This window comes from Ambystoma mexicanum, chromosome 9 (genome assembly GCF_040938575.1).
Source record: "Ambystoma mexicanum isolate Mex_15411 chromosome 9, UKY_AmexF1_1, whole genome shotgun sequence".
NCBI lineage: Eukaryota > Metazoa > Chordata > Amphibia > Caudata > Ambystomatidae > Ambystoma > Ambystoma mexicanum.
In genome coordinates, this window is record NC_090931.1 from 1,456,399,491 (window position 1) to 1,456,417,855 (window position 18,365).

The window sequence follows — 18,365 nt, forward strand, 5'->3', positions numbered from 1 at the left end:
ATAGCGTCCCATTGTTAGTAGGGATAGTGTCCCGCTGTGAATAGGAATAGCGTCCAAATTATGAGTAGGGATAGCGTCCCACTGTCTGAAGGGATAGCGTCCCGTTGGAGAAGGGATAGCATCCTATTGTAAACAGCAGCATAGTTTGAAGTCTGAAGCATGTGTAGGGATTTCGTCCCAAATTAAAAAAGAGTGAAGTTTGAAGATAGAGTAGTGGTGAAGGGATTGGGATCACATCCCACCTTAGTGAGCATGAAGTCTGAAGCTGTCAATTGGTAGCGAAGCATCTTAAGGTTCTGATGTTATGAAAATGAAAACTGAAGTTTAATGTAGATGCAGAGATGCCCGTTCTTTTGTGTAACATCCCTCCAAAAGCTGTTTGGGATTATAACTTAATGCGTGTGTATGTGGCTTCCCTTTGTTTGGATTGTTATTCGAAAGAAAGGAGATGTATTATGATGTGCTTATTGCCAATGCATGCCTACAGGAATGCTGCTGTGTCCTAGCTTGGAACGCTGTGTGAGCCTACGGAATGTGTGGCTATGAATCCAGCCCCAGGGTTCCAGCCTGGTCAGTTGAGCCTGGGTGATGGGACCCGGTGGTCTCTCCTAGATAACAGCTTATGTAACTTATAATAAAGCACTTACAAATAAACTCAAGAAGACTACAGAAGCTGCTTTATCAAAAATTACATATTGGAACTCTCAAACAATACTTAACTGTGGCCTACTGTTAGTACAATAATACATTCCATACTTTTGTCATGATCACTAAATATCCTGAAAAAACAGATACTGAATAGTTATATTTGAAACTTAATATTGTTCAAAAGTCTTGTACATATCTTTTCCTTGAAATAAAGGGTGGTGGTAATTAATTACAACCAGCAAGCCATCTCATTTTCTGAGTTCAAACCAGAGTAGCAGGTGTCTAAAGTACATATCCATTTGGCTTCTCTTCTCCTTAGTTGTAAGTCTCTATTTCCTCCTCTTTCCATTGCATCAACTCTTTCAATACCTAGAAACTTAATTCCCTTGATGTCAGTTATTTTATGTTCTTGATTGAAATGGACTGCCATTGGGTATCTCATGTCCATATTTTTAATTGCTCTTAAATGTTCTTGTAGTCTGACTTTCAGTATTCTGATAGTGCTTCCCACATATCTTTTTTTGCATATGCATATTATGTAAATCACAAATTTTGTATTGCAATTAATATATTATTTTATCTTTTGGTATCTTCCATTTGGTAGTCTTATTTCTTTGGTTCCATTCTCCATTTGATCACAAATACCTCAATTTCCACAACTATGAGTACCTGTTGGTGCCGGCACTTTTAAAAATTGACTGAGAACTTCAGATTTGTCTTCTTTGAGATGGCTTGGACTGATTTTAGGAGCAATGTTCCTTTGATCACAAAAGAACATACAGTAGATAGGAAATCAGATTTGATGGGAATTGGTGAGCCTCTTACAGCACGGTGAGTTTGAGAAACCTTCTAAGCAGGTTGTGGAGTAAATGGAACAGTCACCGGGGACAATACATAAGTGGATATACATAGATTAAGGAAAACCAACATTAGAAATGTTTAAGTGAAGTTAGGCGGTACGGCCAGCTCTACTCAGGATGTGACCTTGATGGCAGATGAGAGGTAGGTTAAGAGGGTAACTCAGAGGCGAGGAGATAGGCTTTTAGTCTGGTTTTGAACAGATCTGTGTGAACTGTTTCTCAAATGTCCAGAGGAAGAACATTCCATGCAGGTGGAGCAAGAAGAAATTAAGAGCGGAAGAGAGAGGAAACCCAGGGTGGGCGAGGAGCCACAAGGGCAGTCCAGCAGGCAGAGCAGAGATTATGAGAAGGCTTGTAGAGTTGGATGAAGGAGGATAGATACAGTGGTGCTTTATCGTGGATAGATTTGTGGTACCAGGATAAGAAATGTACATCTGACCCTGTTTTGCATTGTCAGCCGTCCAACCTGGTGATGGTACGAGGAAGTAGGTATGAAGTGAGGGAGTTCAAAGAGAGACCTGGTAGCAAAGTTAATGATCTTGTCGAGAGGACAGACAGCGCAGTTGGGGAGACCAAAGAGGATGCTGACACATCAGCCCAGTTTAGAGAAGAGTGGTTAAGTGATGCGTTGAAAGGAAGTAGGTGCCTGATTTTCCTAATATTTAGGAGGTTGAGGCAAGCTCCTGTTCCAGTTTTGGGATGAAAGTAGAGAAGTTGTGGGAAGGGGCATAGATGATGCTGCGGTTTCCAGCTGACGAAGAGTAGGGGAGAGTATCAGGTGGGAACTGGAAAGGCAGGGAAAGAGATCAGAGAGAGTATTTGGCAAGGACGAAGAACACCTCTGTTTTGTTACAGTGTAACATTACAGAGTGAGAAGCCATCCAATAGTTAATGGTAGAGCGCTCAAAGGAGAGTTCAGGAAAAGAGAAGAAGATTTGGGAGTTGTCTGCAAAGAGTTGGTATGAGAACCGAAAGTAGGAAATGTGTAGAGTGTAAAGAGGAGAGGAACCAAGACAGAGCCTCGTAGAGCACCAACAGTTGGAGGAATGTGTTGATAGGTGTTGTTGCTGCAGGAGACAGAAAATTGACGAGGTACAACATAGGATTCAATTTAGGAAAGGACTTGATTACAAAATCCCAAAAAGAGAAAAAGTATTGAGGAGATCAGAGTGATCAACAGTGTCAAAGGCAGCAGACAGGTCAAGGAGAATTAGGATAGAGGATAGGTTGGAGTGCTTAGCAGAGGCAATGAAGTTGGAGACGTTCATGTGGCAGTTTCTGTGGAGTGACAAGAGCTGAAACCTGCTTGTAAGGGGTATTGAAGGTTGTGGATGTCTAAGAAATGTGTAAAACGGTACCACACAATCCTTTCAAGCACTTTAGAGTAGTGCAAAGGGAGAGACATAGGGTGAAAATCAGCCAGTAGGTCCGGATCAGCCCCTTGCTTTTTAGGAGTGGGATGACCGTGGCCAATTTGAAACTAGAGGAAAAGCAAGTAGAGTCAAAGTACAGGTTGAGGAGTTCAGCGAAGAGAGAAGCCACTAAAGGGGCAATAGGCTTGACTAGCTGAGGAGCAAGCCGGTCTGATGAGGCACAAGAGGGGTTAGCCTTCATCAGTAGAGATAGCACTTCTTCAGTATTAGTGTGACTAAAGTGGGAGATAGAGGCACAGTATGATGCTAGAGTAGGCAAAATGTAGGAGGAGAGAGTGTGACAAAGGTTAAGAGAGTATCTTATTTTGGACATTTATTCAGCAAAGTATTCAGCTAGTTCATTAGCTGTGAGAATGGAGTTGATAGGCATAGGTTCAGGAGGAGTGAGGGGTGAATTTAGGGTGCCCTGTAGACAGTGAAGATGGTTGGAGTTAGAGTGAATGAGGGTGAGGTAAAAAGCCATTTTCGCTCTTTCAAGAGAGTACTTGAAAGAGGTCAGGGCACAGAGGGAGAGTTGCACGTCCTCATGGGAGTGGGTACCACCCAAAACTGTGCAGCAGCTGACGCATGTCTGTGCGGAGAGTGTGTGAATGGGGTGACTCATGGCTGAGGATGCTGAGACTTAGGGGAGCAGTGGGAAGTGAGGGGAGAATGAGTCATATAGTAGGGATTGGAAGCTGGAGAAGGCAGAGATGGCGGAAGAGGCATCAGGTGTGAAGGAGGAGAGTGGGAATTGGAGGTCTGAGAGAAACGGGGGAATGACAAAAGGTTCACATTTCCTTTTAGTAATAGGTGAGAGAAGTGTTGAGGAGGGGTCAGAGGGTGGAAAGTAGATGATGGGGGAAAACATGGAGTGATCAGATAGAGATGGTCTGACAGTAGTATTAGTGGCTGGGAGAGAGGTGGAGAGGAATAAGAGATCCAAACATTTACCCCCGGTGTGGGTAGGTAAGTTTTGCATAGAGTGGAGAGCCTGCTCAGTTAGCAAAGACTGAAGTTCAGATTTCTGAGAAGTGGCTGCAGAGGGAAGGTTAAAGCCACCTAAGAGAATGAGGTGATATTTAGTGGAAAGAGAATCAAGGAGTTGCCCAAGTTCATCAAATAATGGGCCAGTGTGTTCAGGAGGGTGATAGATGGAGATGTTGTGAACCAAGTGAGGCGGAGCAATAGTACAGATGGTGAATGCAAGGCAAGGACGTGGCACTGGAGATTTGTGAGGCATTGAGGCAGGAAGAGAGTAGGTATCCGACGCCTCCATCTCTACCAGTCATCGGAGGAGAGTGAATGTAGGACAGTTTGGAGTCATATATGGCTGCCAGTGTGGCAGTGTCTGATGGAGAAATCCTGGTTTCAGTGATAGCAAGAAGCTCTAGGGGAGGAGAGCTGGAGTGAAAGTAGTCAGTGATAAAGGAAGGCTTGTTGCAAACAGACTGAGCATTCCCGAGTGCAATGTTCAGTTAACGAGAAGGTGATTCTCAGAGGAAGAGAGGCGAGGTGGATAGGTGCTAGAGGAGGCAAGGTTAGCTTGCCTGCTTTGTTTGTTTGAAGTAGGAGGTGCAAGAGAGATTGAGTAGTGGGAGTTTCGAGATGTGAGCAATACGATAGGTTTAGGAAAGGAGGAAGTTGTAGCGTAATCAGGGAAAGCAGGAAGAGGTGAGTAGGAATAGGAGCAAATGCATTATAGGTAAGTACGCCAGTGTGGAGAGACAGCACAGTAATTAGCAAGCTAGGGGAATTCATAAGTGCAGCAGGTAGAAAGGTCAAAGAAAAGGCTCATAGGTGAAGGTGCAAAGAGACTGGTCAACGGCTGGTCTTCATCCTTCACTGTTCCACCCTTAACTGGGACGGCCCTGGCTGGACAACTCTAGGCATTTATAAAGTAAACCCTTTCCTCAACAATCTCACAAAACACACAGGATAATTTGAGATTGTGCTAATCCCAAGGACCCAGCTATCACTGCCGTACAGTGTTGTAAATGGAAAAAATGAACTCTGGGAATGTATCTCTTGTGAAGTTGGCAGGGATGTTGAGAGTGACCAGAGCGATGTAAGTGGAGTTAGGGGTGGAGTATTGACAGGCTAGTGCCGCTGAAGCAGTGGAGCAAACTGCATCCTTCGAGAAGAACATTTACGATGTGGTGTCCCCTGAACTGTCCCACTACATCCCCAGAACCTTCTTGATGGTCACCGTTCTCCTGCACGTGACAAGCCTGACATCGGACAGCCCGTCTCCTGCCTGAGGCTCCTGACTCCAAAAACTGCACTCATGAGGGTACGGATCATCTTGGGTCCTAGGTTTGACCTCAGGCTCCCATCACTAGTTGTTATTTGTCACAGTGACGTGCTAACAGCTTCTTCCGCTGGCTGCACACTGATCTTTGGTATGTGCGATGAATATTATTATTATTATTAATATTATGGTATTTATTGAGTGTGGACCTATCTTCTTAAAGCTCTATATCTCCCTCACCCCACACACTCTCCTTAAAGCTGGGCCTTGCATTCGACAACGTCTCCCAGAATTCATCAGCATGGTGTTCAGTCAGGGGAACAGCTAAGGTGGACAGCTAGGGGATTGTGCTCCAAAATGGATCCCGGCTTCCCAGGAGCAAGTTCTGCCGCTGTGCCCTCTGGGAGCTCAGATATAAAGCTTCCAGAGGCCGATCGGTGAAAGCAGTATGCCATGACAGGTGCCCTGGCACCACAGTCCTAGCTCTGCCACTGAGTCATCACCACTTGTAGAGGCTGGGCACTGCTTATGCATGAGACACCCCCAATCTGAAAAAGGGGGAGCAGATATACTTATGAAGGAGACATGGCTGCACCTGGAGAGTGAGATAGCTAGGGCATAGTCAAGTGAAGGCGACATCACCAGGCGTGTAAAGCGAGATAGCCCGGGACATGGTGATACATGAACCACCATCATGTCTTGAGAGTGTGATAGCCTCGTGGTATAAGGGCGGGACATCTCCACACGTTGGGAGTGAGGTAGCCTCGTGATACACTCATGAAGGAGACATCACCAACCCGGAAAGTGAGATAGCTTCGGGAAGTGCAAACAAAGGAGACATGACACACCTGGATAGTGAGACAGCCCCCGGAATAGACACGTGAAAGACATCACCATGCCTGGAGTGTGAGACAGCCTTCAGATATACTGAGAAAGGGTGGACCATCCCGCCTGAGGAAAGAGACATCACATGCCTGGAGTGTGAGACAGCCTTCAGATATACTGAGAAAGGGTGGACCATCCCGCCTGAGGAAAGAGACATCACATGCCTGGAGTGTGAGACAGCCTTCAGATATACTGAGAAAGGGTGGACCATCCCGCCTGAGGAAAGAGACAGCCTTCAGATATACTGAGAAAGGGTGGACCATCCCGCCTGAGGAAAGAGACATCACCATGCCTGGAGTGTGAGACAGCCTTGAGATATACTGAGAAAGGGTAGACCACCCCGCCTGAGGAAAGAGACATCACCACGCCTGGAGTGTGAGACAGCCTTGAGATATACTGAGAAAGGGTAGACCATCCCGCCTGAGGAAAGAGACATCACCAGGCCTGGAGTGTGAGACAGCCTTGAGATATACTGGGAAAGTGTAGACCATCCCGCCTGAGGAAAGAGACATCACCACGCCTGGAGTGTGAGACAGCCTTCAGATATGCTGAGAAAGGGTAGACCATCCCGACTGAGGAAAGAGACATCACCACGCCTGCAGTGTGAGACAGCCTTCAGATGTGCTGAGAAAGGGTAGACCACCCCGCCTGAGGAAAGAGACATCACCACGCCTGCAGTGTGAGAGAGCCTTCAGATGTGCTGAGAAAGGGTAGACCATCCCGCCTGAGGAAAGAGACATCACCACGCCTGGAGTGTGAGACAGCCTTCAGATGTGCTGAGAAAGGGTAGACCATCCCGCCTGAGGAAAGAGACATCACCACGCCTGGAGTGTGAGAGAGCCTTCAGATGTGCTGAGAAAGGGCAGACCACCCCGCCTGAGGAAAGAGACATCACCACGCCTGGAGTGTGAGACAGCCTTGAGATGTGCTGAGAAAGGGCAGACCACCCCGCCTGAGGAAAGAGACATCACCACGCCTGCAGTGTGAGACAGCCTTGAGATGTGCTGAGAAAGGGCAGACCACCCCGCCTGAGGAAAGAGACATCACCACGCCTGCAGTGTGAGACAGCCTTGAGATGTGCTGAGAAAGGGCAGACCATCCCGCCTGAGGAAAGAGACATCACCACGCCTGGAGTGTGAGACAGCCTTGAGATATGCTGAGAAAGGGCAGACCACCCCGCCTGAGGAAAGAGACATCACCACGCCTGGAGTGTGAGACAGCCTTGAGATATGCTGAGAAAGGGCAGACCACCCCGCCTGAGGAAAGAGACATCACCACGCCTGGAGTGTGAGACAGCCTTGAGATGTGCTGAGAAAGGGCAGACCACCCCGCCTGAGGAAAGAGACATCACCAGGCCTGGAGTGTGAGACAGCCTTGAGATGTGCTGAGAAAGGGTAGACCACCCGGCCTGATGAAAGAGACATCACCACGCCTGGAGAGTGAGCTATCTTTGGAATATAGTGATAAAGGAGAAATTGTGTTGGTGTTTTGGGGTCTTGGCTGCCTGGTCATACGATGTCTGTAAGATAATGCCTTTTTCCTCTGGTGCCTGATCCTCCTGTCAGGGGGGGCACCACGGGGCTGGGCCGGCATAGCTATATGTGTACTCCATTGGCGGCACCAGTGCTTTAAGTGGGATAAGGAACCGTGGGGTGCCCTTACGAGTCGTAAAGCGATATTTTGGGCAGGCCCTAAGAAGCGTCTGGCAAGGTCTTGGAATCGAAGTGGGCGAGGAACGTTTAAAAGGGGAGTGGTATAGTTGAGTTTTCCTATCTGGCATGAATGGGAGTAAGATCTATTTTGCAAAGGATGTTTAATATAATTAATCAGCAGCCAAAATCAACTAAAATTTTTAAAAAAAAGTGACATATAAAAAAAAAATCAAATTGAAGCAGGTCCTTGCAGGTTCCAGACCATCGGTTCTTTCGAAGGAAATCCATGATTCTTATGTACTCATTCATTTTTTTTAAATAATTCTAATGGCAAGACTGCAAAAATAATAACGCTCCCAAAAGGAAACAATACATTCTCTCTATTGTATTTTCCATTCAGAGCATTGAGAAATAATAATAATCTAGCTCCTAATGTCTGATACTGGTTATGTGATTATAAACAGGCGTGTTAGCGACATCTACTGGGCAAGAGCAGTATTGTCACTCATCACCTACCCGTTGACATTTAGTGCAGGGAAATCAAAATAGAAGCCCAGGCAGAGGTCTGACTAGCCCCGCTCCACTTAAAGCGCTGGGTGCTGACGTGACATCACAGAAGGGTGTCACCCATTGATTTAGACCAAGATGGCGGGAGGAGCACTCCTGCTCCCCCATGCCCAGAGCCTCTTACCTAGTCTTTGAATCGTGGCAAGGCTCTAATGACTCTGACTGACACCCTCACCGGCCTGGGGAGGCGGGCCTCATGCATACCGCCAATGCTCTCTACGACCAGTGAACATCAGTCTTAATGAGAGGGAGCAGCCAGAGGAAGGTGGCACTCGTGTGGGAGGGAAATGTTATTGACGAACTGTAAAGGCCACTGACGCCCTCTACCCCCTCTCCTCCGCATCCACCATGTATTCTGAAGACTCTCAGCGCTGGCAACACTTAAAAACAAATCTTGTTAAAACAAGACATCTGCGGCCAGATTACAAGAATTTTGCACCAGTGCACGTGCAAAGTTGCACGGTATTAGCACTAGGGTAAAGTGTGCCCTATTTTTAAATACACTGGGACACATTAGAAAACTATTGTACCTCGACAAGTGCAGCTTGGCATGCTATAACCAGCAGGGCAAACATTGCCCTAGTGGAAAAAAGATACAATTTTGATGCATTTTTGCACCGGGCAAAGTTTGCCCTAGTGCTAATACTATTCTGTATTAGCACTAGGGCAAACTTTACCCTAATGCAAAAATGCAGTAGAAATGCATCTTTTTTGCACTAGGGCAATTTTTGCCCTGGTTCTTTTAATATACGAAACTGCCCTTGCCGAGGTGCAATAGATTTCTAGTGCGTGCCAGTGTTTTTAAAAAATAGGGCAAACTTTGCCCTAGTGCTAATACTGTGCAATTTTGCGCGCTCATTGGCGCAACATTTCTGTAATCTGGCCCCAAGCAGTAAACATAACATCCCAAAAACAATTTTCGGCCACCACTTGTAAGAAGCTAAGACCTTTGTCGGAGAGGAGGCGAATAAGGTACATTACAGGAAGGACAAAAACAGGCAGCTGTGGATTACTCACTAGATCAGCAATAGAACTCCCCATCGCAAAATCATGCCTACTGTGGATTATAAAGCAGTACATTTTTAGGAACATATGATAATACTTAAGCAATAAATCCAGACCGGGTAGGGGCTTTACCAGGCCCTGTAATGCCCCAGGTTAGTTAGGATACTAATCATTTTTTTTTTCTCCAGTTGAGAAATGGCGTGTTTTCCGTTTCTCAACTTGAAAAAAAACCTACAATGCAAGATGGCCGCCATAGGTCAAGGAGAAGGGAACGGCACATAGTCTCTTCTCCCTTTCCATGGCGGCCATTGCCGTGTCGGAGATGCGCCGGAACACTAAGGGTTCCCAGCCCAGCGGGAGATAGTGGAGCGCAAGCTAAGTGGGGAAGGGATAAGGGTGGGTGGGGGATGTGGAAATTGTTGGGGGCGGGGAAGAAGGGGAAAGGGAGCGCAGGCCCCATTCTGAGCCTCCTGATTGGCTGGGGGACACCCCCCTCACCCGGGTACTATTGTTCAATAAACCAAATAAGCCAATGGATAAGAAATCTCTGCTCAGTTACCATCGCTTTCATCTGATGCCCCTAAGACACAATTTGCCATATGGGCAGCTCCTCAGGTTACACAGGAACTGCAATGATGATGAGGATTTTGAAAGGGAGGTGACTATTTTGATAAGGCAATTGGAGGAAAGAGTCACATTGACAGCCACATTTTCAAGGCATTGCCAGACCCTAGGATGGCAACAGCTGCCAAATGGTGCTACTATCAAGGGTTATTATGAAACTTCCTGGCAAATACCTATACAAGAGTCAAAACTGTTTTCTTTGCCAGTGCGTGTTTTAAACAGGAATTCCGTACAAGGAACACATGCAAGGATACACATATTCACTCAGGCTGCTCCTCTCTCTGATTCCGTGGTACTGTCTACATCCAGAAAGCTGCCTTCCCCTCCCCCATGTCCTAACTGTGCCTGATATCCAAGAAATCAAGCACACTATTCAATCAGAGAATGTATTAAGGGGTGTGCAGGTGGGTGGGTGATACGGCTGGGGGGATGGGGAGAAGAGATAATCCATCAAGCAAAGGAAACAAGACAAGGAAAACAGCAGACACATCAAAGCCCGGATCCCGCTGGGCCTGCCCTTTGCAGATTCGTGTTCATTAAATGTTTCACTATGTTTTGTAATTTATAATTTCCTGCCTCAGCAGGGCACCCTCCCTCCCTTCCTCTTCTAGGCCCAGAGCTCGCTGACAGCCATGGGTGGGCAATCAAGGGAATGGGGATGGATGCTAACGCAGGTGTCAACCACAGTGTAGAAGAGCCTGGGGACAGCGGATTGGCTGCAATATGTGATGACCCGCCCCCAAAGAATGCAGCAGCCCTGGCCTCAGGGCACAAGAGATCAAGGGCACTGCCCTCCTGTCAGCATCATACGCCTAGGTAATCAGAGAAGATTATACTTATAATTGTTCTTTTATAACACGCTCAATATCAGCGAGCCCCTGAGCTATCCTTCCTCCCCAGGAAGATGGGGGATGACCAAGCACAAAAAGCGGAGGCACTAGCTGGGCAAGGGTGATGGAAAGTGGGGGGTAGGACAAAGACATGCGAGGGAAAGCAGGATAGCGAGAGGGAGGACAAAGAGGAGAGGAAAGAAAAAGGGCGAGTGGGAGAGACGGTCAGTGGGAGGGGCAGCAGGAATGAGAGAGAGAAAGGGGGAGGTAGAAAGAGGCTGAGAGAAAAAAAGAGGGAGATCTGCAAGATAGGGAGAAAGGGATAGAAAGAAGAGTAGGAGGAGTGGAGGAACACAGAGAGAAAGAGAATCAGTGGCAAAGCCAGTAGGCCTCACTTCATTAAATGCCAGGGCCAAACTGGCATACCATATGACAGGTGCAGCCTCAAATGCACAGAGACTGCCAGTGTGCAGCCAGCTTGATCTATCCACAGCTGGCGCGTGCTCAGGGCCAGCCATTATGTGCCAGATACCACTCCTTTACTAGGCACGAGATCACATGTGTTGTGTTGTATTGTGCTAAATCTATAAAGCGCCGACTAAGGCTCAAGAGCAGCAAGAATAATAGATACGTTTTCAATGCTCCAATGTCGCGAAGCGAGGCCGGAAGCTATAGTTTAATTATTTAGCATCTGCAACTCTTTATGTGGAACAATTTGGCACTTTGGGCCATGAAAAAACATGGGTCAAGATGGTCAAAAGGACGTGTGAAAGGGAGACGGGTAGAAGAGGAGCGATTGATAGGAAAACACAGGAGATAAGTGGTGGACGGGCGGGCACATTAGGAATCTGGGGGTAACACCTGGAAGGCCATTTTCTATTGGGCCACACTAGCTGGCCTCAGCCAGTCTGCACATAAGCATGTTGCCGGCATGGCCCAGCATTGGCATTGTAATTATTTTCCAGTCTGTCTGGAATGGATCAATGCTGTTACTATTGTCTGTGACAGGTTCTCTGATTAGGTATTAATGTTTCAGTGATTGCTGTGATGATTGCCACTGCTTCTGAAAACCCACGCGCAGCTCTACAAAGCAACCGTATGGCTCTTTTTGGAGCCCTTCTTCCATTTCCACGGCTGCCCATGGGATTGTAAGAAGCAGCGCACAGCACCACAACCAACATGTCGGGGGGCAGGGGGGTGAGGAGAGGGCAGCTGACAGGGGAAGCAGAGGAGTGAGATTGGGAAGTTGCTGGGGGGTTTAGGGGATGGCGTGAGCGGCAGTGAGCTTGCTCAGCACACAAGCATTGATCATGAGATCCATCCCACGTTCTCAGCAACCTGAGTGGCTGCCCCATCAGCCAAGGGTGCTAATTAAATGTGCTCCCACAAAGGACAAATCCATTTCCTTCAGTGTAATGATGAAAGATAATGAACATTGTACATGTTACACATTTCCAACCACCATATTCACTTTTAGTGCAGGTGCAGCTCACTGGAGGCCAACTCCCGAAAGGACAGTCAACACATTCTTTCTTGTCATTACCCTCTTCTTTGCTTTGTGAATACAAAGTGTCCCTTTCCCGCTGCAGTTCATTCATTTGACATTCATTTGTTACTATGTTATGTTGTGTTATGTTATGTGACACTTACATAGCACAGTAACTGCTCTAGTAGGCTTCCTAGCGCCTAAGAGGAACCTGTTTTTGCAAGAGTGAAAGTAAGCAGGCACAAGAGGTTAAGTGGACAATAAGTGAGTTTTCAAAGCCTTTGTAAAGCTCAAATGATCCTCAATAAAGTGCAGCAACAAAGGAGGTGGGGTAACACCCTTACCTCAGATATGCTTGTGGGGATGTCGCTGCGCTCGGTGTACCAGGTTACCCAACCTTCCCCGCTTGGCACGCCTGTTACTGCTGCCTTGTGGCGAGGACTGGGTGGTACAGTGCAGTACTGTGATGGCCTCATAGCAGGGTATTCTCCCTACGATGTTAGGGAACGGGGTGGACTGAGCCGTCAGTACATGCCGCGGGGCGAGCAGTGAATGAATGAGGCTTAGCAGTGAATGAAGGCAGCTAAGCAGTGAATGAAGGCAGCTAAGCAGTGAATGAAGGCAGCTGAGCAGTGAATGAAGGCAGCTGAGCAGTGAATGAAGGCAGCTAAGCAGTGACTGAAGGCAGCTAAGCAGTGAATGAAGGCAACTGAGCAGTGAATGCTGCAGGCTGGCCAGTGAATGAAGGATGCTGAGCAGTGAATGAATGAGGCTTAGCAGTGAATGAAGGCAACTGAGCAGTGAATGCTGCAGGCTGGGCAGTGAATGAAGGAGGGTGAGCAGTGAATGAATGAGGCTTAGCAGTGAATGAAGGCAGATAAGCAGTGAATGCTGCAGGCTGTGCAGTGAATGAAGGAGGCTGAGCAGTGAATGAAGGCAACTGAGCAGTGAATGCTGCAGGCTGGGCAGTGAATGAAGGTGGCTGAGCAGTGAATGAAGGAGGCTGGGCAGTGAATGAAGGAGGCTGAGCAGTGAATGAAGGAGGCTGAGCAGTGAATGAAGGAGGCTGAGCAGTGAATGGAGGAGGCTGAGCAGTGAATGGAGGAGGCTGAGCAGTGAATGAAGGAGGCTGAGCAGTGAATGAAGGTGGCTGGGCAGTGAATGAAGGAGGCTGAACAGTGAATGAAGGAGGCTGAGCAGTGAATGAAGGTGGCTGAGCAGTGAATGAAGGTGGCTGAGCAGTGAATGGAGGAGGCTGAGCAGTGAATGAAGGAGGCTGAGCAGCGAATGAAGGAGGCTGAGCAGCGAATGAAGGAGGCTGGGCAGTGAATGAAGGAGGCTGAGCAGTGAATGGTGAAGGCTGAGCAGTGAATGGAGGAGGCTGAGCAGTGAATGAAGGAGGCTGAGCAGTGAATGAAGGAGGCTGAGCAGTGAATGGAGGAGGCTGAGCAGTGAATGGAGGAGGCTGAGCAGTGAATGAAGGAGGCTGAGCAGTGAATGAAGGTGGCTGAGCAGCGAATGAAGGAGGATGAGCAGCGAATGAAGGAGGCTGATCAGTGAATGAAGGTGGCTGAGCAGCGAATGAAGGTGGCTGAGCAGTGAATGAAGGTGGCTGAGCAGCGAATGAAGGAGGCTGAGCAGCGAATGAAGGTGGCTGAGCAGCAAATGAAGGAGGCTGATCAGCGAATGAAGATGGCTGAGCAGTGAATGAAGGTGGCTGAGCAGTGAATGAAGGAGGCTGAGCAGTAAATGAAGGTGGCTGAGCAGCGAATGGTGAAGGCTGAGCAGCGAATGGAGGAGGCTGAGCAGCGAATGAAGAAGGCTGATCAGTGAATGAAGGTGGCTGAGCAGTGAATGAAGGTGGCTGAGCAGTGAATGAAGGTGGCTGAGCAGTGAATGAAGGAGGCTGAGCAGTGAATGAAGGTGGCTGAGCAGTGAATGAAGGAGGCTGGGCAGTGAATGAAGGAGGCTGAGCAGTGAATGAAGGAGGCTGAGCAGTGAATGGAGGAGGCTGAGCAGCGAATGAAGGAGGCTGATCAGCGAATGAAGGTGGCTGAGCAGTGAATCAAGGTGGCTGAGCAGTGAATCAAGGTGGATGAGCAGTGAATGAAGGTGGCTGAGCAGTGAATGAAGGAGGCTGGGCAGTGAATGAAGGAGGCTGAGCAGTGAATGGTGAAGGCTGAGCAGTGAATGGAGGAGGCTGAGCAGTGAATGAAGGAGGCTGAGCAGTGAATGAAGGTGGCTGAGCAGTGAATGAAGGTGGCTGAGCAGTGAATGAAGGAGGCTGAGCAGTGAATGAAGGTGGCTGGGCAGTGAATGAAGGAGGCTGAACAGTGAATGAAGGAGGCTGAGCAGTGAATGAAGGTGGCTGAGCAGTGAATGAAGGTGGCTGAGCAGTGAATGAAGGTGGCTGAGCAGTGAATGGAGGAGGCTGAGCAGTGAATGAAGGAGGCTGAGCAGCGAATGAAGGAGGCTGATCAGTGAATGAAGGTGGCTGAGCAGTGAATGAAGGTGGCTGAGCAGTGAATGAAGGAGGCTGAGCAGTGAATGAAGGAGGCTGAGCAGCGAATGAAGATGGCTGGGCAGCGAATGAAGGAGGCTGGGCAGTGAATGAAGGAGGCTGAGCAGTGAATGGTGAAGGCTGAGCAGTGAATGGAGGAGGCTGAGCAGTGAATGGAGGAGGCTGAGCACTGAATGAAGGAGGCTGAGCAGTGAATGAAGGTGGCTGAGCAGTGAATGAAGGAGGCTGAGCAGTGAATGAAGGAGGCTGAGCAGTGAATGAAGGAGGCTGAGCAGTGAATGAAGGTGGCTGAGCAGCGAATGAAGGAGGATGAGCAGCGAATGAAGGAGGCTGATCAGTGAATGAAGGTGGCTGAGCAGTGAATGAAGGTGGCTGAGCAGCGAATGAAGGAGGATGAGCAGTTAATGAAGGTGGCTGAGCAGCGAATGAAGGAGGCTGATCAGTGAATGAAGATGGCTGAGCAGCGAATGAAGGTGGCTGAGCAGTGAATGAAGGTGGCTGAGCAGCGAATGAAGGTGGCTGAGCAGCGAATGAAGGAGGCTGAGCAGCGAATGAAGGTGGCTGAGCAGTGAATGAAGGAGGCTGGGCAGTGAATGAAGGAGGCTGAGCAGTGAATGAAGGAGGCTGAGCAGTGAATGGAGGAGGCTGAGCAGCGAATGAAGGAGGCTGATCAGTGAATGAAGGTGGCTGAGCAGTGAATCAAGGTGGCTGAGCAGTGAATGAAGGTGGCTGAGCAGCGAATGAAGGAGGCTGAGCAGTGAATGAAGGTGGCTGAGCAGTGAATGAAGGAGGCTGGGCAGTGAATGAAGGAGGCTGAGCAGTGAATGGTGAAGGCTGAGCAGTTAATGGAGCAGGCTGAGCAGTGAATGAAGGAGGCTGAGCAGTGAATGAAGGTGGCTGAGCAGTGAATGAAGGTGGCTGAGCAGTGAATGAAGGAGGCTGAGCAGTGAATGGACGAGGCTCAGCAGTGAATGAAGGTGGCTGAGCAGTGAATGAAGGAGGCTGAGCAGTGAATGGAGGAGGCTGAGCAGTGAATGAAGAAGGCTGAGCAGTGAATGAAGGTGGCTGAGCACTGAATGAAGGAGGCTGAGCAGTGATTGAAGGTGGCTGAGCAGTGACTGAAGGAGGCTGAGCAGTGAATGGAGGGGGCTCAGCAGTGAATGGAGAAGGCTGAGCAGTGATTGAAGGAGGCTGAGCAGTGAATGAAGGTGGCTGAGCAGTGAATGAAGGAGGCTGAGCAGTGAATGGAGGAGGCTGAGCAGTGAATGAAGAAGGCTGAGCAGTGAATGAAGGTGGCTGAGCAGTGAATGAAGGAGGCTGAGCAGTGAATGAAGGTGGGTGAGCACTGAATGAAGGAGGCTGAGCAGTGATTGAAGGTGGCTGAGTAATGAATGAAGGAGGCTGAGCAGTGAAATAATGGGCTGAGCAGTGAATGGTGCAGGCTGAGCAGTGAATGGAGGAGGCTGAGCAGTGAATGAAGGAGGCTGATCAGTGAATGAAGGTGGCTGAGCAGTGAATTAAGGAGGCTGAGCAGTGAATGGAGGAGGCTGAGCAGTGAATGGAGGAGGCTGAGCAGTGAATGAAGGAGGCTGAGCACTGAATGAAGGAGGCTGAGCAGTGAATGAAGGTGGCTGAGCAGTGAATGAAGGAGGCTGAGCAGTGAATGAAGGTGACTGAGCAGTGAATGAAGGTGGCTGAGCAGTGAATAAAGGAGGCTGAGCAGTGAATGAAGGTGGCTGAGCAGTGAATGAAGGAGACTGAGCAGTGAATGAAGGAGGCTGAGCAGTGAATGAAGGTGGCTGAGCAGTGAATGGAGGAGGCTGAGCAGTGAATGAAGGAGGCTAAGCAGCGAATGAAGGAGGCTGAGCAGTTAATGAAGGTGGCTGAGCAGTGAATGAAGGAGGCTGAGCAGTGAATGGAGGAGGCTGAGCAGTGAATGGAGGAGGCTGAGCAGTGAATGAAGGAGGCTAAGCAGCGAATGAAGGAGGCTGAGCAGTTAATGAAGGTGGCTGAGCAGTGAATGAAGGAGGCTGAGCAGTGAATGGAGGAGGCTGAGCAGTGAATGAAGGAGACTGAGCAGTGAATGAAGGAGGCTGAGCAGTGAATGAAGGTGGCTGAGCACTGAATGAAGGAGGTTGAGCAGTGAATGAAGGTGGCAGTGAATGAAGGAGGCTGAGCAGTGAATGAAGGAGGCTGAGCAGTGAATGAAGGAAGCTGAGAAGTGAATGAAGGAGGCTGAGCACTGAATGAAGGAGGCTGAGCAGTGAATGAAGGAGGCTGAGCAGTGAATGAGTCAGTGGGTAGAAAATGAGGCAGACGTCACACAATGGGGGCCCGTGTATCCCTAGGAGAGTCTGCTCTTGGTAATGGCCATTCTCACTCCATACGTGAAGGAAAATGTTTGGAAATTGCCTTCAGGTAGATGATGATGATGATGATGATTATTATTGTATTTGTTAAGCACGGGCATAGCTTCGAGAAGCCAAGCAACGGAGCGCTGTACAGAGGTGTACAACAGTACAGATGCATAACAGAGTGCTTGGTAGATGATGGGAGAAAAGGTATGACACTTACTTTGAACAATGTATTCATTCATGATTGATTCATTTATTGTCAGTCTTTTGTCGTTGTAGGAAGATGCGGTAGAAATATATTTATCCAGTCATGGAATATTTTTGGGTGGTCCTCTTTTTCCAGTGATATTCTGCCTAAGTCGGAAAGAACTGGTATCCTCACTTCCTAAAGTCAAGAAAAAGTCAGGCTTTCTGAAGTCAAAAGACCACCTTCCTTCACACTCTTCTGTTTTACTCTCCCTACCAAACCAAGGTTATATTACATGACATAAGAGTGTAGACAAAATGTATAACTCTTTTACTCTCCTATCAAACCAAGGTTATATTACATGACATAAGAGTGTAGACAAAATGTATAACTCTTTTACTCTCCCTATCAAACCAAGGTTATATTACATGACATAAGAGTGTAGACAAAATGTATAACTCTTTTACTCTCCCTATCAAACCAAGGTTATATTACATGACATAAGAGTGTAGACAAAATGTATAACTCTTTTACTCTCCTGTCAAACCAAGGTTATATTACATGACATAAGAGTGTAGACAAAATGTATAACTCTTTTACTCGCGCTACCAAACCAAGGTTATATTACATGACATAAGGGTGTAGACAAAATGTATAACTCTTTTACTCTCCCTACCAAACCAAGGTTATATTACATGACATAAGAGTGTAGACAAAATGTTTAACTCTTTTACTCTCCCTACCAAACCAAGGTTATATTACATGACATAAGAGTGTAGACAAAATGTATAACTCTTTTACTCTCCCTATCAAACCAAGACTGGATATCGCATTGCATAAGAGTGAACAAAAATGGTATAACTCGTTTACTCTCCCTACCAAACCAAGGATATATATTGCATGATATAGGAGTGTAACAAAATGTCTGACTCTTTTACTCTCCCTACCAAAGGTTGTATAACATGCATGTAGAAAACATGCATAACTCATGTACTCTCCCTACCAAACCAAGGATATATTGCATGATATAAGAGTGTAGAAAACATGTATAACTCATGCACTCTCCCTACCAAACCAAGGGTA

At 47.7% G+C, this 18,365-nt stretch overlaps 1 protein-coding gene across 1 annotated transcript in view; it reads right to left on the bottom strand.

Annotated features, from left to right (window-relative positions):
• Positions 1-12,908: 12,908 nt before the first annotated feature.
• The window catches only part of LOC138487497 (uncharacterized), a 131,668-nt gene continuing 126,211 nt past the window's right edge, over positions 12,909-18,365 (bottom strand). Inside the window, exons 2-3 of the mRNA XM_069614005.1 lie at positions 14,553-15,386; positions 12,909-14,273 (exon numbers count right to left, since the gene is read on the bottom strand). Of these exons, the coding sequence (XP_069470106.1) occupies positions 12,909-14,273; positions 14,553-15,386 (2,199 nt within the window). The remainder of the gene's footprint in view (positions 14,274-14,552; positions 15,387-18,365) is intronic.